At 31.1% G+C, this 24,397-nt stretch overlaps 1 protein-coding gene across 6 annotated transcripts in view; it reads left to right on the forward strand.

The window, feature by feature from the left end:
• LOC126741159 (muscle-specific protein 300 kDa-like) overlaps positions 1–24,397 on the forward strand; it is a 221,094-nt gene that overhangs the window by 160,081 nt on the left and 36,616 nt on the right. For 5 of the 6 annotated variants that reach the window (XM_050447499.1, XM_050447503.1, XM_050447502.1 and 2 more), the window contains 3 exons: positions 1,909–2,022; positions 15,602–15,778; positions 16,170–23,577. In XM_050447499.1, the coding sequence (XP_050303456.1) occupies positions 1,909–2,022; positions 15,602–15,778; positions 16,170–23,577 (7,699 nt within the window). The remainder of the gene's footprint in view (positions 1–1,908; positions 2,023–15,601; positions 15,779–16,169; positions 23,578–24,397) is intronic. The other variant, XM_050447501.1, reaches the window with a different exon arrangement.

The raw sequence follows: 24,397 nt of genomic DNA on the forward strand, positions 1-24,397 counted from the left end.
TAGGTTATCTTACTATTACAACTCATTTTCTTTTTCATCAAATTTTTTTTAGCACAAAATGACAATTTTTACTTTTAAGGTTGATATCATAATTTAGGCCCAAAATCAGTTGGGAAAAAGGTTAACTTAATTATTCGATTAAAAATCCGATAATTAGTTCCTACAATGTCATTATAAAATTGAGTGACAAAAGTATTACTAAAATTTCAAATATTTACAAAGTATCAAATTACAAAATAATAATAAAATTTTGTAATATTTAAAAATGAATTGTGCGTGGTCAGAGGTTTTACCACTTTTTGTAAAAACACTTAAGGCAAAGTTTACATGAAAACATTTTACAAACTATTAATAACAAATAAGTTAATTTTTATAATTATATTCAATTTTTTTAAAATGATTTTGACCAAAATAATTTTATGAGGTTTCGCACGAAAAGCGAGTGGTCACTTTCAAGTGACATTCATTGATACCGCTGCCTAAAAATGCCATTATTTTATTTTACTCACGATCTACAATGATATTTTTAATTAAATAAGTTTTGCTATTATTGTTAGTCCCTAGTGTTAAATAAATAAAAAATAGTTTATGTTTTAGCAATCAAAAAAGACAGGGTTACATTTCTTACACCATTGAACTCTATACTATATACTAACTTAATAAAAATATCTAGTAATAATAGTTTTTTTTTAATTTGTGCAGGGTTGCAAATATGATATTACCTTTAAAAGTAAAACCTTTAATTTTCACCTTGTAAAAGCTACAGAGGCTAGCTAATTTTGTCGATTAATTGTAAGGATTCTGTTGTTTAATAGAGAGATACCCTCTGTAATTACAACCAAAATGGGACACAGGGTATAGGTTTAACACGTGAATACAAGATGATAATCTTATACTATGCGACTTAAAAAAACCGTTACCTGCTTAAACACTATTAAAAAGAATAATTTTAGTTTGTGAGATAAATAATGATAAACGTTCAGATTTTCATGGGAAAATTCACATTATTTCTGAAATTCAATAATGCGTTGCCGCTCTATTTAAGTCTCATTTCACTTCTATTGGGATGATCTAGAGAATCCTAGAGTACGTCATTCCAGGCAAACTCACGCAGTTGTGTGTTCAGTGGAGACTTCAGAAGCATTCCTACCTCATTATATTGTACAATATTGTAAAGGGTTCCAGAACTTCCTTACTGTATTTTTGAAGAATCTTTAAGTTTTACTAGCTAAGCTAAGAGTTTATCCCAAAGCATCATTCCTTTACTACACCAAACTAGAAAAGAGAATTAATCAATAACTAGATTGTCCTGTGACCCTACGATCGTCGAAGAAGAGTCAGGCGTTGAAGTAATGGTTTCAGGTGCAATCAGCCAAAGCAGTAGATCTTGCTAAGTAATGCTATTTCTCCAAAGCCAATTAAATAGTCCAAGATACATTACCGCAGTTCTGAATATATTGTATACATAATATATGTATTCTTCCATGCCCCACGCGTTTTCCCGATCTTTTGCTTATTGATAAGGGTAGGAAGGCCTCCAAACCCTCCAGTAAACAGGTTGCTAAAATTATATTCGTTTAAATAAAGCGGACATACATATTCAATTTGGCTTAATAATTCCTCAAAAGTTCAAAACAAAATTGTTTGAAAAAAATAATGCATCCAATAATTAACTTAACAAAAGTGTGTGTCCCCAAGTTTTGTATATGTGATTTTGGTGTGTACTTTTAAAACGTAACTGAATATAATATTGCTCCGCTACCTTGCAGTAATTGATTTTTTTTAATATTTTTTTTAATTTAAATATAAATTAATAATATTGCCTAGTGTGAAACTTTTATGGCATGGTCAGGCGACTATTTTTGGGCTAATAAATATTAATCTTCTTTAATTATTGTTTTTATTTAGGATCTGACGCTTGAAGTCGATAAACTGCAAACCAAGCTAGAAGATACAGAGTCCACCATCGAGTGTCTAAACATACCTCAAGATGGGTTTGAGGAAATGTTAGAAGCCCTAAAGGTAATACTTTTTGCAACTAAATATTTACCTTTTAAGTTAATGAGGGTTGATAGATTAACGTTTATAATTTGTTGGAGACTTTTGTACTAGTTACAATTTCTAAGTGTGAATCCATTATTGAATCTTAGATATGACAGCTAAAAAACGGCTTTTTAACTAATACTAGTTTCTTTAATTCAAAACTGTAAAAACATTAGGAAACACAAAAAAAACGAGTCAGAATGAACTACGTAATAGAGTGGATAATGGTAAATCATCCTCATCATCCCCAACCTCTTCATCTGATTCCTCTTTCTCCTTGGTTAATTCAGTCAAGTCTATAATTTCGAAACCGAGATCTTCTTTTTCAATTTCTTCCTCAGAATCCTCAGTAGCTTTTTCTCTTCTTGAATGATCTTCGTTTAGTAAATTATAATTATGGGCAATATAGGTTAGTTTTCCGGCTCTTTCCATGGTAAGCCTGTTTCTTCTTTGCCAATGAATAAATCCATAAGTACTAAACGTTCTTTCGATTGCGGCTGTTGACGATGGTAAATTTAAAATGTCTACAGCCAATCTACTTATTTTAGAACTGGAGCAAATGCCTGCCCACCAAACATGCCCAGACATAGATTTTTCGCTGGAAATAACGAATTCCTTAGCAAAAAGATTACCACCTCTAATTGTGTATTGTGCAAGTGCTTCCATAATAAGACCTACTTCTGAAGAATATTTTGGATGACGCCTTGCAGTTTCATAGATGAACTCCGTCGCAACTAAATTTTCAGCTTCACTTAAATTGTCGCGTACGGTACGATCGTCTTTCGTCCTTGCGCCTCGCGCCAGTAAAGCCAAGTAGAGCTGGGCAAATAGCGAATAAATGAGAGTATATAGAGTGAAAAAAAAACCAATATTACCAATGTTACCGGTCTTGCAGTAATATTACGTAATATTACCAAAATTACCGGTAATGTTACCTCGGTAATATTACCCTTTACATCACTAACTCGGATTATCTTCTGTGACATGTAATAATGTAAAAACTAAAAAATAATTATTTCGATAAAAAAAATGTAAATAACTTTACTACCAATGTAGATATTTATGAGTTTTATGCATCAGAGGGTATTTTTTGACGTACAAGAAAAAAAATGTATTTTTACTATTGGCTTTTATCGTAAATATTTTTTTAATAAAAAACAGTACACCGCTGCCTTTTTCTAAAATAAATTTTATTTTTTAAATCCTTGTTTAGTTTTGGGAAAATTTGTATTCTTGAGCTTTTTTTATTTGAGGCACTGTTTTTGCGTAAATTAATAAAAACCATTTTTGGAATGCTCAAATTGATAATATTTACTCAACAATTATTAGAATATTTTTTTTTTAATTTATTATATTAAAATAAATTAACTTTACCTTCTTGGAAAACCAGTGCAATTTTTCAGCATTTTATACAATATCTGGGAGAAAAAGCAAACCGCAAGTGATTTTTAAGTATAAATTGCTAATAAATTTAAAATTTCTGGGCACTAAATTCTAGTGTTTAAATTAATTTATTTATTATAAACTTTACGCTTAATAAAAAGTCGTTATTAAAAAAAAAACAGTAGCAACAACAACAATGACAGATAAAACAAACCAAAATATTTACATTAAATGTTCTACATGACGGTCATCTGATTCAATACGCCACTTTATTTCGGAAATTATTGCGAGCCTACCCAATCTATTTTTTCCAAAGTTATTCTCAAGTTTCTATGGGAACGGCATAAACTTTTAATACGGCATAAACCGATTTTAAATACCCCCTAATCACAGGGATTTAAATCGGGAGATCTAGGAGGCCAAGTAATCGAACCACGCCTTCTTCTCCGTTTAAATCGTCGACTATTTTTGATTTAAATACCCCAGAGTGTGCGAGAAAGCCATCCATGCATGAACTAATAAAAATTTAAAAAATAAAACTTTTTTTAACACTCTGTATATCCGAAAGAAAGACGTTTAGGACATATATTCATATCATTTTTTTAAATTATATTTTGTTATACAATCACCCTGTAAAGTTTGTTGCTGTAGTTCCTGGACACCTGGTATAATACTTCTAAAATAAAAATAATATCATTCACCCTTGAAAACTACTCCTAGATATAAAAATAATTCAGACACGACGTTTTATTACACAAGATATTAAGATAATTTATTCAAATAAATGAAATAACAAATGATTGTATATATTTTTAATAATAATAATTTGCAAAGTAAAACGCCATCAACATCATGCTTTATAACAACATTATAACACGATTATCCCGTTAAGATTTCTTTATGGTATTAATAATAACATCAAAAATCATACTTTTATTTAAATTCATAAGTTCTAAAAATTATAAATTACATGACAATAATATTATTTAATTACGTAAGCGCTAATAAAATGTTAAATAAATCCTACCAAAAATAGCCCATATATATGCGATCATCGGTACAATTTTAGAGTGTTGCAACATTGACCTCTAAGATTGGCGCCTGTAACGGTGTCGTTGCTTTTAGTTTAAAATAAAATTTATAAAATTACCGCCAATTAACGATGTCTATGGTACAAACAAGTATTGTATAAAGTAAATCTGTATTAAGGTATTATCACAAAATATATCTTTATTATTGCACTAATGCATTTGGAACTGATACATCCTAAATTCTATTTGGTATATTATTTTTATTTTTTTTTGAAAAATTGCCAAGATGTTTACTTTGTATCATTTTATTGTAAAAAGTATAACAAATTTATTGTAAAAGTAAACTAAATGTTCTGTTGATCAGGTATAGCTGAATCATTTTATTATTATTAGAAGACGAAAAATCAATTTACAATAAACCGTTTTTTATTTCTATTAAAAAACTATTGATAACATGTATTTACACAAAAAAAATTAGACAGATTTACAGGGCGAAAGTACATTAAAAGAAATTATGAATCGTTTGTTTCAGTCAATTATTTGTTGTTTTCCCTCTTATGCACTTTACTGTATGTCGTTAATTTGGCCTAGTTTCCTATTCAACATTACCGATGATGTATGGTCGGGGTTACTGACTTTTCTATAGACTGGTACAATATCATTGACCCAGTGCTTTTATTATTACAAGCCATTTCTTTTTTGAGAAAATTATGTGATCCCTTGATCTTACTCATGAATAAAGATTTTACGTTGTTAAGATTTAAATATCGAATGTGTATTTTCTTTATCGTAACAGTCTATAGACCTTTGAAGTCGTGTATTTTTTGTGTTAAAAATATCTAATACATTGACTCCCAAGGAATCTTAAATTTCTAAAATTAAATTACATTATTTTATAAAGGTCATCATCAAAAATAGCACATTACTAACCTAGGGAGGAAAAGAAAAGAATGATTATATGTTGTCACCCAGGGAGAACCAACATAGAAATTCTTTATTTCCTTCCGTGGATGTATACCATTTTTCTGTTGAATGTCCTTATTTCATTCTATTCCATTTTATTTTTTCGTCTAGAAATTTAAATAAAATGTATAACTATTTTTAATTAAAGTTTCACATAAAAGATGCCCGTCTCATTAAATGCGTGATGGCGGTCAAACTTCAATATCTGTTTCTGATTTTTTTCGATGACTTTTCAAATTATATTATTTTGTGTGGGTTTAACATAAAAATGGCTTAAAATATAAGTTTAAATATATAGCACAAATACGTACAGACAAGTTATAACTATTTAAGGGAAGAAAAAGTGCAGTCTCTGTTACGATTAGTTTTAGAGATAAACAGGTTATAATATATCGCAATTTGAGTGTGTACAGTTTGGCGGCACCTTTCTAACACACTCTGTATAAATGTAATAAATAAGTAAATGTTAGGTCATACGTAAAAAAAATACATGTGGATATATTTTTCTGAAATTTAATAAAAATTTGCGAAAACATTTCAATTAATCACTTTAAAGCAATATGATTATTCGTCATGGACACGTCAGTTCCTGTTTGTTTTATGACTGTCAGGGATAATTCTAAGTAATGGATTTTATAGTATTCTTACTATTAAATAATGCATTTAACATAATAGAACTAATTTATTCAAGCGCTTTTATAATTAAATTGATGTTGATATACAGGATACTTTCTATACCGTCTTGTCACTCTTTTAAATTACCCTGTATATATTTTCGATTTTTTTTGTTGTAAGTGAAACGACAAAATCCTTCTCAAAAATTTTCAAATCGGTTAGCAACTCAAGATGCACGTCTCTCAAAATTTAAAACTTTCAGGAGAATTATCCTTATTCTACCAAATTTTTACAATAATAACTTTTGTGCGTATATTATTTGAAAAAATAGCATTATTAAAAAAAGATCATAGTTTTTCTAAAAAATAACGCTGTATTAGTCTTAAAAATTTGATATTTATTCTTAAGACATAATGTGGTTAATAAAAAAGTAAAAAGTATTACTTTTAAAAGTATTGAGATTTATCTACTTGCAACATTGATAAACAGCAATTTTGACGCAAATCTCTGAATAAGTCTGAAGTATTCTGGGCCTGCTAAATCTAAAAAATACTTTTATTTTGCTCCTTTTGATCCTGTTTCAGATATATTGCAAAAACTCATTTTTCCACTAATGCAAAAAATCAACAATTTTTATCAGCAATATTTTTCAATTTCTAACACAAATGTAGTCCGTCATATAATCAGTTAAATAGGGATTTTTTTAATAAGTGTTTTAATTCGAAGCATTTTTTTAAATAACATCGAAAACAATTAAAACGTGTTTTTCTTTGCTAATATTTTAAAAATCAAATACTTGTAAAAATTATACTTTAATTTGAGTTTTGATGAAAATTACAAAATTTGTTGTTTCATGTGATCACTTTAACATATTTAATTGGTAAATTGAGCTGAAAAATATCGTCCAAGTTATAATCAAATTATTTGAACAATGCGTCATTACCATATCAACATCAACTTTATGATCTTTGATTCAAATGAGAATTTCAGAATGTCAATATAAATTGATCGGCAAACTTCAATGAAAACATATCAAATTTCCAAATATATTTGAAACAATGGAAAGTAAAATTTGTTAGTGTTAAAATCGAATAAAGTAATGCATATATGGAGAATAAAATATGAAATAATTTAACAGTGAAATGAAGAAAAACAACTATACTATTGAGAATTGCGGGAATTAGTGATTTATATTGCATTACAACCTATTTTTTTTCAAAATAAATACAATAATTTCGAATATACAAGGTGTTCTCAAGGTTGTGTCCCTTGTAGAAAGAAGTTAATATACCAAAAATCACCTATATAAAAGTTTCATAATAAAAGTGTTACTTTCTTTCTTTATTCTTTATTAAGTTAAATGGTTACCGTTATTACAGAAATTGTTAAAAATTGTCCCCATTTGTTCGATTAAAACACAAAATATTGCTCGGAGAATCCACGACTCACTTTACAAGGTTCGAGAATAACATCCTGGTGCCCATAAATTAAATAACAAGAATATTTAATGCGCTTTTGAAGTTCTTCTAGATAAATACTCTATCTCTGCTCCATCATGATACACCAACTATTTCAAATAGCTCCACAGAAAATGCAAGGCGTTAAATCTGGGAAGCGAGGACGCCAAGAAATGGGTCCATTGCCATCCATCTATTCGCAAACTCATTATTTAGATGTTCATGAACTTTTCGTCTAAAATATGTGAAGTCAACTTTAAAAACACCCGGTATACTTATTTTTTCAGAAAAAGTGAGGAAACTTTGTTATTGACCCCGATAATTTTTACTATAATTGTGATAATTTTTCACATTTTGTGCGTTTATCCCTCATGCTTAAATGTTATGTGTAATTTTTCCTATATCTTTTTTTTCGTGTATATTAATTAGAGGAGTTGATTTCACTGTGTCATTGATCCTAAAATTCAAATACTTAGTTTTTTGGCTTTTACGCATTTTGCGCGTACTTCAGAAATTGACCATAAGTAAATTGGTTAAATTGAAATTCGGGAATGTCAAAGTACACACAATGAACAAAAAATTAACTAAATTTAATTTACTTATAATAAGCTGAATTGTTCATGTTGCCACATTCTCAATTTCCCAAAATAATAAAAACCTCTCAGAAAAAAACATGCTACTTATGTACATCTTTGGTCAAGTCTCAACGTTCCTATGTAGTATTCTATCCTACTATGGTACAAAATGTTGTCAATCGATGTTTTAATGACTATTTACAGTTAAAAAAATGCTAAAATTTTAGCACGATTAGCATAGCAAAAAGGGGTTTTTTGCAGTAGTCACTAAGACTCTTGGATTCAGTAGGACCCAAATACCCCACAAAACATACCCGGAGCCTTGCAACAAACAAATATTTTTTTCTGTAGACGAGTAGAATTAGTTTAAATGTTATGACATATCCATGTCTTAAGTTTATTCTCTATTAGTATAGTATAGTTTATTTATAGTGTTGCTGTTACCCGATTCTACCTGTGATTGCAAAAAAAGACACGTATAAGGCTATAAATACCTATTTAGACATTAAATCTGTTTAGGTTAACTAATAAAAAAACTTGTTTCGAAAAAAACCGGATCTAAATAAAGAAATGACGAAATGCTATTATCAAAGCTGCAATGTATAGTCGTGGCTTCAGTATTTGTATTTCAATTTCATTCGGAGTTTTAGGAACAATATTATTTTGTAAGTTAAGCTTATTCATTTAGTTGCTAATAAATAGATAAATAGACTTTTATGATCTTGTGAGATATATTTGAAAAAAATATGTGTTTAATATATAGGCTCTCAGAATTGAGGCATTTATTATAGCTTAAGAAACTCATTAAGAAAATTTGACATGCCAAAAATCACCCTTATGTAAATTCTATTACATTATTAAAATCATGTTAGGTTCTAAGTTTTTACGCTATTGATCTAGATGATGATTTAATAGATGTGTTAACGTAACTTAACCCTCTTTCTTTTTCTACTAATATAATGAATTTAGTGGATTAATTTGAATTTCTATTGAGATTTTCCTGTATGATTTATATCGTTAATTTCAGCTCTCAGTTGAGCAACTATTTTTGTATAAACCGTCACTTTGAACCCCTTCTGGGTTCGACAACATGTTTATTATTTACTTCACCTCATAACCTCGGCTCAAACTATTTCTGTATGTTAATTTCTATTACATTGTCAATGGTAAAATACAATTATTCTATGATGATCTTTAAGTTGTAATGTTTTTAACCAGTCCTTGTAATCAGGATAATACTTCTCTAGTCTTCCACAATTTTCTATAAGAAACTTTAACTTCTTCGAATGTTCAACTTTCACAAATGAACAAAAGAAAAAAACTTTACAGTAAATGCCCTCTATACATATGTATTTTATTCCTATTGCTAAGAAACCAAACGATTGAATATTCAAGTGTTAATTTATCATCCAATTACAGTGCCACTACTATATAAACTATGTATATGTGTAAGAAAATAATTATTTTGGTGTGTAGTCCCTGCATCACATCACAGCTGTCTCATTTTAAATTTAACCGGTGAATGGGCGCGAATCGAACGAAACAGAACGCGTTATTTTTCTTTTGCCACTTTTCGCTATTTTGTTTTTTGACAAAAAAGTGCCCAAAAGTGTGTTGTGACGTAGTTATTCTTGTGCAAATGTTACTCGGATTACATATTATATACCTATTACATACAGGATAAAGGAAACCTAATCTGGCGGCAAAGGAACTTACGAGTCCGTGAAAATTTATTAGAAGTTTATTAAAATGTTGCTTACTTCTCTGATCTTACCACGATAAATGTGAGTAATTTACTGTTTTACAAATATTTGTGTTGGTACAGTATTTTCATAATTTATATCAGTATTAGGACCATTTTTGGGTAATTACTTTTTTTATCTACATTTTTTAGAATCCTAATTGCTTCATTTGAAAAACAATCTGAGTTATTTAAAAACTTGGTTGAAATTTGTGATAAAGCTCGTTTTCAATTTGTCAATTTTACATGGAGTTAAATTATTTTTATTTTAGAGTACATGCACTAACCCGGAAATATTTTTCATTTAAAGGAATCCTATAGCATAAAATAATATTTTTTACCATATTTTTATTTGGAAATAGGTGTAGAATATTAACTGTTAATATTAATTATTAACTTAACGTTTGTGGGCCACTGTGTAGGAATAAATTATAAAGAAAAAAATTATATATAACTATCGAATAAAAGTAAAGCAATTCGTATTGCCGTTTAAAAAATCAGCCAATTTAAACTGAAAACTTTTATTTTCGTTATTTGAATTTAAAATCACTTTTAAGATCCTATTTATTTTATTCTTTTGAAAAAAATAACTGTGTTAATTTTTGATACTTGCAGTTTGTGAGAGAATTTCTTTCTAGCTCATGACAAACTGTGTATAAGATTTTCTTTTTGAAAAATCTTTATTAGAAACATATAGATACAGATAATCAGTCAGAAGTTTTTTTTTAAGAAATAAATTACTTTCCATCTTTAAATACAAACAGCGTCAAAAAACTTGGATTCCCCTAATTTCATCGAAAAAAAATGTACATATATCATAAAATATGTTATTTTTTTACCAGGTTATTCATATATTTTTCTTAGGTGCAAAAATGTTGGGTGATGAAAAAAATTATAGAAACCAAATTAGGTGCCAAAAATCAATTTATCAAAATTCCTAATTTAACGAAAAATCCACTTATGAAAAAAATATAACATCAATATTCCGTTTGACCGCCTCTGTTCTCGCTACATTGATTGGCTCGCTTTGACATAGAGCGAATAAGATGCTCAATCGGATTCATGTCCTGCGATTGTGCTGGCTAGTTCATTCGCTTGACATTGGCTTCAGCTGACACATTTTGGTTGCCTTTAGTGCTATGTGGACGGGCATTGTCATAGATCAAAATGGAATTTGGTCCAAATTCTTTTCTACGAGGTAGAACAATTAGCCTTATAACATTTTGTATGTAGATGTTTCCGGTCAGCGTTTCTGATATGTAAATAAGTGCAGTGCGATAATCATGCATAATGTTCAATCTCTCAAAATATAGCTGTCCCTTCTTGATAAGGAATCAATTCTTGAGGAAAGGCTTCACGTCCTGCACGTTCTGGCTCTCTCCATACCCTTACACGACGGCTGTCACTTGTCAATCCAAATCGGGACTCATCTGAAAAAAGGATATTTCTTCATTAAGGTAAAAGCCAGTTCCTGTGAATTCTACTCAATGCTAAGCGGCCAGCTTTATGTGCTCTAGTAAGCCTCGGCACTCTTAAAGGTCTTCTTGATCACAAATTGGCACCAGCCAGCCAGCCTTCGTCCAATTGTAGGCCTTGAAATGACTCTTCTGTACGTTCTTCTGAAATGTGTTCTTAACTATGTGATTGCGTCGAAGAAAATTGGCTAAATATCGACCTCTTTCTGTCTATTTACACCTCCAGTTTCTGGAAACAGTTTCACTATTCTGATAAGAGAGAACGTCTGTAGGAATGCTAAGCTTTCTTGAAATCCTACTATTTGATCAGTTCTGTTGATGTAGAGCAATTATTCTAGCTCTATCTAAACCTGAAATTTCATGACCAGGCATTTTTAAACAATTGGAAACGAATATTACTTTTCGAGATTTATGCGAAACTGGCAATTTTCAATAAATGCTGTAGTTAAAGAAAGTGATAAAATTTTGTGGCGTTTTTTGTTCATGATAAAAAACAAGAATTTATACGAGATTAATTAGATTTTAGATTTGGTGTTATACAGCGGATCCAAGTTATTTGACGCTGTATGTATTTACAGAAGAATTGTACAACATTTTCCCGAAAACACATTATTTATTTATTTAATGATGATTCTTCAACTTTTATATAACATTCTACCTGTATTCGATATCAGACACAATTTTTTCTGTGTATAGGTTTTGATAAAATAAATATACGGTTTAAATTGTTAATAATCAATATAATCTCCATTATTGACTATGACTTTGTGAACATGACACGGATTTGATGTTTTGTCCATAAGTTTTCGATATTGTATTATTGTTTAAAAACTGTTTGGAAATGTCAGTGATTTGTTTTCTTTCTAACAGACCGTCTACAATTAATATTGTAGCTTTACGAAATTTGGTTGTTTTTTTGGTTGTATAGATATTTCATAAAATATACAATCTTTTATTTATAATTCCCAAAAATAAGTCTTAATCATTACCTAAATGTCAAAATTCACTTAAGAAAAATAATACAATTGCTTCAGTTTGGTCACTTAATTTTTGGATAAGTACAAGCAATGACATCTAAGTTTCTTAGAGTTTACTGTTTTTTGAACTTCTACGTTGGATTAATCGAATCCTTTTATAATAAAATACTTTTTTTTATAAGAGTTTTTTTGGAATATTCGTAACTAGTTGAAAGCTAATATTGGAAAATACATTTTATTTCTGCATAAAATGAAAAATCTAGCATTTTTACTTTCCAATACGGCACACTTTTTTTTTTATCTAGGTAAACTTTAAACCACATATCACTCATTTGAAATAAGCAGATAGAGTCCGTTCACTTCGGCAAATAAATGCCCTTGAAAAAAATTTTTGTTAATTTTTTCTGCAATACCCTGTATACTTCTGCTTTTTCCTACACAGTGGTTCAAATAAAGTTAATGAAGGCGGGAAAATATAAGAAACCACTATTTACTTAGAGGGTATACGCTATTTAGTTCATAGTAGGATTACCTCCAAGATAAATAAATAATAAAATTTCATTTGTATTTTTTTTCCGAAAGCAACAAAACTGAATATTTGTATATACATATGAAATCGGCAGTAATTCTAAATAATGATAGAATAAATCGAAATTATAATTTGATATAATAATAATCTGCTAGGGCCTATCATCTTTGTTCTTTTTTCCAAAATTATTGCAATCTCTTAAAAAAATCCTATAATAATAATTAAATTAAATACTGAGATAAAAATATTTTTTAAAAAATCACTCGCTCATAACCGAGCAGGCTAAAATTGTTGATCTACCTTTGGTTTGTTGTGAGAGAGGTTTCTAATGTTTTGAAAACAAAATTGTCAAATATCTTAGGGAGTGGGAGGAAACATAAACACTTCCAACCAATAACTTGACTAATTTATTAAATTAATATCCTCCATAGTTTTCATCTTAGAGGCCAAAAGGCCAAATAGAACTCAGACACCTAAAAGCATCTTAAAACCTATTTCCGATAATATTATAGTACGATAACCACTTAACACAAGAAAATATTAAATTTCGCTAAAGAAACTATACCGACAATTTCCTCTACATACATATAGGTCATTTATTTATAGTATACTATTTTGGATGGCGTTGCCAATGTGTTAAAGAAGTTTATTGAGATAACTCTGTCATCATTTCAGTAATTAATCAAACTTAATTAATTACTGAAATAATTGCTACTTGAAAGTGAAATATGGCCAAAAAATTGGAATACATTCTACACACAAAAAAATATTCAGCAATATTTCATTGATTGGAAGTTAAAATTGCATTACTTGAAGTAAATATAATTTAAGAGTTAGATATAATTTGAAAAATGCATTTAAACGATTTAGTTTATTATGCTTTTAAGTATGTTTACGCCGATCAACAGATATATACATTTTAAAACACAACCGTTTTAAATTTACCACATGAATATTTTAAAACTACGTTTCTGTTATGTTTTATGATTTATATAAAATAAATAATAAAAATCCATTTTTATTGGGATGAATGTCAACCTTTTTGTCTTCTAGAAATATAATTAATTATATTAAATTTAAAACAGAAATGTTGGTAAAATAATTAAAAACAATAACATAGTTAGACTCCAATTGTTTCTTATAGCGTCGTTTCTTTATTGGGTCAATCATCCAAATCAATGGACATGAGGTATACTTTCTGGAATACTTTCGTATTCCAGACACAGTATTATTTGGGATCCAGTTTATATTCTTTAGCTCTCTTTATAAACAATATCTAATATCTTGAAAGACATAAGTTGCTGTCGAATATAAAACATTGGGCAACAATCAAGAACATTAAATTCTGAAAGGTACTGTCTAGTAGTTATGGATGCACAACATGGCTAAGCCATGAAAAAACTAAATATATTTTGACAAGTTATATTGTCCTTAAAAGAAGATGCGTACTTTCAAATAGTCATAACATGGAATTTCAATCCTGCCCTGATCTCAATCTATAAAAATGTATTCTTAGACTCGTTGTCTCAATGTGATAAATACTTTTTCAGAATCTACTATATTAGCAAAAAACTACCCCACTTATATCTAGATAAAAATTTTCTTAATTTTAAATGTATTAATGTCTATATAGCTGAAGCCTCTCGGATGGTATAGGTCAGTAAGTTTCAACTTAAAGCCAGATACTGTTAGTGATATAAATAACGCATAGAAGCGAATATTTTTGAGATTTGAGAAGGTTAGGGTGTTCATCAAGCATGCAACCTTCTATTAATAGATTTGTGAGTGTTGTAGACCTAATATTTCCTGTGAAGGAGTTGTAGTGAAAAAAATTCCCATTGGGCTTATTGTTCACAAACGAGTGGTTCCCCAGAAATTCACATTTTAAATTTTGCATGCAAAGGATTTTCCGCAGGTTCTCTGTGTGACAAAGTTATTAAAGTCATTGAGAAATCGTTTTTCCAAAAAGTTTAAATGGTACTAAATAGACTAAAAAGCTTAACACTAGATATGGCCATACATAAATATTTAGCCACATTTCTTTTCCTCAGTAAATGGTACGTCTTTTTTGACTGCAAATTAATGTAAAACCTAGTCTAAATATTTTATGTTTTGCTGCTTATGCTGCTTTCAGGTGTTTATATAATTAAATAATATACAGGCCCGACAACTTTCGTTCATGGGTGTCAAAATATCCATCCATTAGCACGCAATGAAAATTCATAGGCAAAGCGTTAAGTTAAAAAGAGAACGATAATGCTAAACCCAATTGGATTTACCACTGAGAAAGAAAATACAATACTCGACACGTAGCACGTTGGAGAAACGCTATCGTTTTCTTTTTTTTAACTTGTGTCTTAGACTTATTATTGCAAGTTAATACATTGATTTTCGCATCCAAGACATTTGTTGGCCGGGCCGGTATACTTCAGCCCAATGATAGTACCTATAATGCTATACCTAGGCGTAGATTTGAGAAAGAAAATTTATTATTTATAAGAGTATTACGAAATATATTCATTATCGTACTTGTTTTGGAATGTGCACCTATAGAGCCATCTAAACGTCATACTTCAAAATATGAACTAAGATCAACGAATCTTTCGATCAACGAATTTTCAACGAAGGTGAAGAATTCAAACAAAAAATAGAAAAAATTTAAGAAAAAACAAATATGGTCGTTGTGCAAATAAAAAATAATATAACATCTAAGATTCTAGCATTCTATTTGCTTATTCCACACATACTATTTCTGTCGAGAGTATTTAGCAGATTATTTTCATAAATAATTTTTGTTTCATTTCATTTGCAGACGATCAGCAACGAATTGAAGAAACAGTCCGCCGAAGCGATTAAACTCGAGGGACAGATCTTGCAAAATTTAAGAAGTGAGTTTGAGAGTGGTGAACTAACTGTTCAATTGGCCGCCATTCGTACCCGAATAGCAACTTTATTATCGCAAGCTGAAAACAGCCGTCTACTTGTTACGGTAAGTTGTGTATATATGTATTATAGTAGCCGATTGTTTTTTGTCCGAACTTATTTTTACATTATTAATTGTACAAATTATTCCGAACTTTCTATTTACAATAATTACGATAAAACGCTGCCTAACGGCTCTTTTGAATTTCTTTACTAAATAATCTTTTACATGCCAGTGACCCCACCTATATTACTCTTTCAAATTTTTATTAGCAAAATTATGCTATGTTTATTTTACTTCTTGTATTACGCTAGTGAAGATCATTTAAATCATCAAAGAGTAACAATACCTAATGAGGATTCCCACAGGTGATATGGTAGTCTGAGTAAAAGTTCTGATCTGACTTATTTAACAGACAATCTGTTTACGTATATTTTATTAACATTTCTTGTTTCAGAACACTCAAGCAGCCCAGAATAAAAAACTCGAACAGTTCCATCAGTACGAAGAGCTATTGAATCAAATAGAAATTTGGATTAAATCTACTAATCAGATAATTAGTCAATTTAAAGTGCCGACAGAGATTACAAAAGTGCAACTAGATTCAACCCAATTTGAAGAACTAAGACAAGAGTTAACCCTCAAAGAGCAGACTTTAGCTGAATTAATATTTACTTTAAATAAATTTAGATCTTTCCCGAATTTAAAGCCTAGTATAGATACACTGTTTGATCGTCTTCAATCTATAGAGAACGCCTTTAAAGAGCAAAAAGAATTTTTCGATAGGACACTTGAGGTACTTAAAGCAAAGTTATCTAGTAGTGTCGAGCATCAAGTCGAATTTAATACAACGGAAACTCAAACTGGAATAAGTTTGGAATCGAGTCCGCGAGATGTTCAGATTCAGACTGTCTTGAGCGAAGAATTGGCACAAAAAGAAGCGATTTCTGTTCAAAAAAAATCTGCTGAAGGTGAAGATATAATCGAAATACAAACAAAAATGGCTGAGCCTATTGTTGAGGAACCCGACGATAATGATTTATTGGTGGAAGCCAATTATTCCGATCAATTATCCTCATTAAATATCATCAACCGTAATCAACCATTTGAAACGATATTAGTAGGACCTGATGAAACTTCTACAGAGGTTATAGTTGATTCAGACGGTACCAAACGTGTTATCGTTAAAAAACTACATCGCACAATAGTTCGAAAGCAGGAGTCTCAGTTTTCCTCACTCGAAACAAAAGATATTAAAGATTCACAGGACCAATGTCAAGATTTAACAGTTGTGGGAAAGGAATCTACTTCAGCATTTCATAAAAAAGAAGATTTTTCGAATTTACTTCTGGATAATATGGGGCCGTTAGATGAAGCCAAGTTGACCTTAGAAGGTTTAGGAACCGTTCATATGTCAAGTTCAAGCGTTAAAGCTGTAGTGCAAAAAGTAACTCGTAAAATTATCCGAAAAACTCGCAGAATTATTCGAAAAATTGTTATTATTGATGGAAAGGAACACATAACCGAGGAAGTAGTCGAGGAGCCTGAAGAGGTGGAGATAACTGAAGAGGGAATTCCTCGTGTTAGCATTAGTGTACTTCGAACTGAGGATGGCCGAGTTGTAGAAGACATACAAGAAGAAAAACCAGTTAACGAGGAATCAGATATGAAGAGGTATGACGTAGAAGAACTAGTAGTACCTGTAGAACCCGTAGAAACTGTGGAATTTGAGTCAGTGGAAACACAAGATTTGCCTGTAGAAACAGCCAAAAATGTTTTCGAAACAACTGAAATAGCACATTCAACAAATGTAATACACCACCCAATAAAACCAGCAGAAGCACATACAAGTATTGTAGAATTTATTACTCAAGAAAGAGCACATACAGCACCTAACGCACCTACTGAAACGGAAACAACGGATACAGTGGAAGCACCTATTTTGATTTCTCAAGAGCAGCTTCAAATGCAAGATACTCACATTACAGAATTTATTTCAGATAAAGCTTCACCTCATACTAAAGAAGAATCTGCTGAATCAACGTTACCTCTAGAACAAATTACATCTTATGGCTTAAAAGAAGTACACTCTACTCAACAACAGAAAGAAATTTCATCCACGGAAAGAGATATCAAGGAAAATGTAAATATAGTTAATATTAATTTAGAACCTAGTGACTCTCTAGAACCTTTAAGTGATCCTCCAAAGGACTTAAGGAGCTCTAGTGAAAATATTGTGATTGAGAATTTATTAATTTATCCCAAAGGAGTTGAATCTGAAACACCTAAGAAAGCATTAAAACAAGAATATAGCCAAGGTAAAGCTCAAGGTCCTACTATCCTTATTAAGGAAGATACATTAAAAGAAGATCATAAAACAATATCCGTGCAACCTGCAGAAACCACAGTTTTTACCAGTGAAGGCAAAGAGCGAGATCCGGAAAATGTACAAACAAAAATTGAATCGGAAACAATTGAAGAAGTGACAAAATCTAAAGAAAACCTGGAAGATAAAGAACCAGAACGTTATTCACAAAATGTACAAGGAAAAATTAAATCGGAGATGTTGGTGGAGTTCTTAGAAGATCTCAGAAAACCCGAGACTGTTAGTGACAAAGTTGTGTCAGAAAGCTTAGAAAATACAGGAGAATTGCTGGCACAAATTGAAAGTGATTCATCAACATATGTTGTAGAAGCACCCAGAAAATCTGTTGAAGAAGAAGCAGAAAGTATTGTGACGGAAAATGTACTGTTAATAGATAAAGAGCAAGGTTATCCAGAAAACGTGAACGAAAATGTTGAGACCAAGATATTAAAAGAAGTTTTGAAAGAACCTGAGGCCCAACAAATAGAGACTATTAATGTACACGTTACCCCACAAGTTCTAAAGGATAGAGAACTGGACGATAATTCAGACAGTGTGCCGAAAAAAATTGAAACGGAGACCGCAGAAGATAATTATCCAGAAAAGGTACAGGAAAAAGTTCTATTAGAAAACCTGAAAGATAAAAAGCCAGATCAAGATCCAGAAATTGTACATGTGAATATTGAAAAAGAGACCCTAACAGAATTTTTGAAAGAACTCAGAAAATCTGAAGAAAGAAAAGTAGAGGTTGCTGCTGAAGCTGTACCAGAGAACCTGAAAAATAAAGAGCAAGATGAATATTTAGAAAATAAACAGGAACAAGTAGTAACAGAAACATTAACCGAAGTTTTGGAAGAACCCAGAAAAGTTGACGATGAAAAGACTGAGATTATTAACACAGAAGTTCTACCGGAAACCCTGAAAGATAGAAAGCTTGATCAAGATTCGGATATTGTACGTGTGAATATTGAAAAAGAGGCATTAACAGAATTTTTGGAAGAACTCAGAAAATCAGAAGGAAGAAAAATAGAAATTGCTGCTGAAGCTGTACCAGAGAACCTGAAAAATAAAGAGCAAGATGAATATTTAGAAAATAAACAGGAACAAGTGGTAACAGAAACATTAACCGAAGTTTTGGAAGAACCCAGGAAAGTTGAAGATGAAAAGACTGAGATTATTAACGCAGAAGTTCTACCGGAAAGCTTGAAAGCTGAAAAGCTAGATCAAGAATTTTTAGAGGAAATCAGAAAATCTGAAGAAGGAAAAATAGAGGTTGCTGCTGAAGCTTTATCAGAGAACCAGAAAAATAACGATCAGGATGAGCGTCTAGAAAATATACAGGAAAAAGTGGTAACACAAACATTAAATGACGTTTTGGAAGAACACAGAAATCCTAGAGAAGAAATAATAGAGAATATTGATCAAGAAGTTCTACCAGAAGCCCTAAAAGATAAAAAGCCAGAAATAAAATGTGAAAAGGATACACCAACAGAATTGTTGGAAAAAGTCAGAAAATCTGAAGAAGGAGTAATAGAGATTACCACTGAAGCTGTACCAGAGAAATATCAAGAACCGGCCAAATATCTAGAAAATGTACAGAAAATAATGGTAACGGAGACATTCACAGAAATTTTGGAAGAATCCAAAAAAATTGAAGAAGGAAACCCAGAAGTTAAGGCAGAAGTTCAACCTAAAACCGTGGAAGATACAACAACTGATCGGGATTCACAAATTGCAACTGCTCATATTACAAAGGAGGCACTAACAGAATTTTTGGAAGAACTCAGAAAATCTGATGAAAGTAAAATAGAAATTTCTGCCAAATCTGTAATAGAGGACCTTGAAAATAAGCAGGATCAATATTCAGAAATTATACAGAAAAAAGAGGTAATAGACACACTAACGGAAGAAGAACCCAGAAAAGTTGAAGAAGAAAAAACGGAGATTATTGAGGAAGAAATTCTATCAGAAACCCTAGAAAACCGAGGCGAGAAAGCAAAGATTATTGAGGAAGAAATTCTACCAGAAACCCTAGAAAACCGAAGCGAGAAAGCAGAGATTATTGAGACAGAAGTTGTACCAGAAACCGTGGTAGATAAAACGACAGATCTGCAAATCACACATGCGCCTATTGCAAAGGAGACACTAACAGAATTTTTGGAAAAACTCAGGAAATCCGAAGAAGGAGAAGTAGATATTATTAAGGCAGAAGTCCTACCAGACACCCTACAAGATAAAGAGCCGGATCATGGTGTAACAGAGAACCTTAAAAATAAAGAACCATCTGAATATCTAGAAAACATACAGAAACAAGTGGTAACAGAGCCAACAGAATTTTTAGAAGAACCCAGAAAGGCAGAAGTATCAGAAACTTTAGAAGATGAGTGCAAGAAAATACCGAATGAAAAAATTACAGTTTTGACATCAGAAGGGGCAAATCAAGAGGAAATAATTCATGCATCAACTATTCAACATCCGTCTGACAATGTTACCATACATTTATCGTTGCAAGAAATAAAAAGTACTCCGAAATTAAGTATCGAAAAAGAAAGTACAGATGTAGTAGAAATGAAAGAAAAAATGGACAAATGCAAAGAAATAGAAAATCAGCCAGAAAAAAATAAAGAACAGAGTACAAAAGAGGATGAAGTGAAAGTAGAAATATCTAAGAAAAGCGAAGAAGAAAATCAAGAAGAACAAGGCATAGTGGAAAAGGAACTGAAGATTAAGGAAATAAATGAAGAAAGGCAAGAGCTAAAGGAAGAGGAGAAAGAATTTAAGCAAGAAATAAAATGTGATGATACACAATTAGAAAGTATCTCTGAGAAAAAGACATCTGATATAGTCATAGACGAAGAAAAGGACGACATTGAAGATAAAGAGATTGTAGTTGAAGTGATAAAAGAAAAAGTTGAGGGTTCTGATGTGTCTTCTTTGGCTCTTTCCACGGAAATTGAATTTTCTGACTCAGAAATATCAGAGAAGACTCCCAAACCTACTATGGAAGATTTTAGCGTAGCAACATCAAGCGATTTAAGCCGAGTTTCCGGATATGAAGCCGATAAGACACTAGGAGAAAGCCTGGGAGAAGAAAAGCCTGAAAAACAGCGAAAAAGAGTGAAAAAACGTGGTCAAAAAATAAAAGTCAAGGCAGAAGAAGAAGAGTCTTTAGTGCCACAAAGTGAGTCAGAACAAGAAAAACCAATTAAAAAACACAAAAAGAAAAACAAAAAAAGACATGAGGCAGTAATGACACAGACCTCGGATGCCTCCAATGAAGATACAAAATCGAATGTATTGGTAGAAGCTTTGTTAGAAGCGCGTGACGAGGAACTTCAATCGATTCAAGACTCTTATCATACAATTTCCTCTTCATCAGAAGTTGGAACTGTCAAGATTATTGAGGAACATGTCTTAAAAGATGATGAAAGTATAGTTCATGACATACCAAAAGAGATAGTCCATTTGGTGCCTGTTATGGAGACATCAATTACTCAAGAAAGGGAAATTCAAACTATGGAGCAGGAACCAACAATACAGTTGCCAACAGAACATGTTGTTTGTGAAGAGATGCAGATCCAAACGTCACCGGACGCAGTTATGGAAAGCGGTACTCAAGTCGACGAAATTATTAGCTTAGAAAAAGAAATCTCCGTCAGACCAGAAACGGAAGAAATTGCTTCCCAAATCACATGCGAACAGGCAGAAAGTTTAACTCAAACTTCACCACTTCCTTTGGAGAATGTGACTACTGAACAAAGTGATGCTTTTATTCAAACTATTACTTTAGAAACCTTAAACAAGGACGTACAAGCTGTCATAAAAGAAAACCAGGATGTTAAAACAAGTGATTCGTTCGTACAAACTCCAATTAAAGAATTGCAAGAAGACGAAGTTCAGACTGATAAACTTAAAATGGAAAATGTTGCGTCTGAAGCTTTTATAGAAATGGAAAAACGGGATGCGCAAACTTCTCCTATAGAAGAGAAACAAAAGACACGGAAGGAAGAAAAAGAACTCAAAGAAAAACAAGACGTTTTTGTGCAAACAACTGCCACTTTAGTTCAAGATATGGCAGATAATTTGCCTGTATCTCCTCCCTCGAATAAGGAGGACCAATATGAAGTTCACGTTCAGATGACCATCCCAGTACAAGAAAATATCCATCTAGAGAAACCTACATTTACCTTGGAAGAATCCGAAGATTTCAATGTTGAAGTAGAATTGGATAGCAAAAATCAATTTTTAACATCTAGTCAGCAGGCTGTTAAAGATGATTTAGCTGAAGTCGAGCAAGTTAAGGCGTTTGAAGAAAAACCAGAAGTTGCAAGCAAGAAAGACATACAGGAAGATGAATTATTGAACAATACAAAAACACATGAATCTGATGCTTCAGTTCCTTTAAAAGTAGATTTAACTATGAGTGAAGGACCTTTATTGCTCCCAGAGCAATTAATTAAAAAGGGACTCGAGCTTCAAGAAGAAATTATTAAAAGTTCGAAAACTAATAAACGGGAACCATCTAAAAAGGCAACTGGTAAACCAGTTAATGATGATATCTCAACTTTATCAGAAGAATTTATAAAATCAGAGTCACTAGAAGGTACACAAGAATCCCAATCGTTAATTACTGAACCCGATTTATCACCAATAAAACCTCAAGGTGATACTCACCTAAAGTATGAAGGTTCTGACAAAGAACTAGGTATCAAAAAAACAAAATACTCGGTAGAATCAATAGAAGTTTTACAACCTGCTGAAGAAACTAAAAATACAAATGTGTTTGAGGAATCGTCAAGTCCAGTGGATGATTATTATTTACATAAATCTCAGACTTTAGGTAAAGAACCATTAAAATCAAATAAAGGAGTGGTTATGACATCTGAATCAAATGTAAAATTGGAGACTGAAGATTACAAAATGCCATCTTCTATTGACACAATAAACCTTGAAGTTACTGAATTGGAACCATTAAAACCTAGTGAACAATTAATGAAAGAGTCAAAGGTTTCATCGAAAGTTATTACCGATCTTGATCACAATAAAATTAAGCAATTAATCTCACCAGAGCAAGGTGAAGATGTGAACTTAACTCTTGACGTACAAGTGACAAAAACTGCAACAGACTCTCCGTTGGGTATTGAAATCTTTACAAAAGATACGTTTACTGTCAAAGAAGAAGAACAAGAAGTAGTCCCACAATTGGCGACTTTTACGGTCGAGTCAATTATAACTGAAGCGGAATTTACGCAAGCCACACCAACACGTAAAGATGATATTAAAGAACCTAATTTGATTGATAATGTAACATTAACTGAAAGCTTTTTAACTAAAGAAAAGCAACATATTGATGATGAAATAGTTATTATAAATGATACACCGGTTAAGATCGAAGAACTGGTAGACAGTCACTTAAATACCCATCAACAAGAAGAAAAACAACGCGACGACTACGAACAGAAACACGAAAACACCGATGTTGATGCAAATCTAGAAAGTGGTGAGTGCATTTTATTTACTTTTTTAACTCTACGATTATTGTTTGTTTTTTTTTTGGTGTTAAAATTTAAGTCATTTTATGTGCAGTTTGTTTTTTATGAGTTTTCACACCCTAGTATTACACGTAAATATTATTTTACAAAATTTGGGCTAATAGCAGCAGGTAAACTATTTTCTGATTACAAGATCACAGTTAGTTTTTAGAAAATTAAAGGAGGGGTATTGAATTTAACAGTGCATGCTTTTGGGGTTTAACAGCTTAAGGGTTTTTAAAAATTACTATAAAAAAGGCGTACCGAAAAAAAATTGTAAAAAGATGAAGGGAAACAATATTACAATCAAACACTCCCAAAAATGTACTGAATGACTAAGTGAAATTGTGTTAATATATTTTTTTAATTGATAGAAAAAGAGATGGTTATTATGTTGTTTTTTTAAATAGGAAAATTGAAATATACCAATTTTTTAGATTAATGTCTTATAGAGATCGGACTAACTAAAGAGCTTCTAATAAAAAATATAGATCTATCACAAAAATTGGAGGATTTTGTTTAATTTTACTTTGGGGTTTTAGTTTTTTTCACTTTTAAATGATTTCATGCACTCGAGAACCTCCTTAACTTACACTTAGAAGTGCGCATAAAAAATACACTTTTCAAATCACAAATGTTTGTACACGATAAATTTCTTACTTTTATTAAAAAATACTCACACTTTGTAGACAATAATTCTCTTACTTTTGAAAAATAAAATAATCTCTACTACTTAAATTAACATAGTTAGTAAACCATCTTTTGCCCTAATTATATTTAGTTGCGCTA

This window comes from Anthonomus grandis, chromosome 10 (genome assembly GCF_022605725.1).
Source record: "Anthonomus grandis grandis chromosome 10, icAntGran1.3, whole genome shotgun sequence".
Lineage (NCBI taxonomy): Eukaryota > Metazoa > Arthropoda > Insecta > Coleoptera > Curculionidae > Anthonomus > Anthonomus grandis.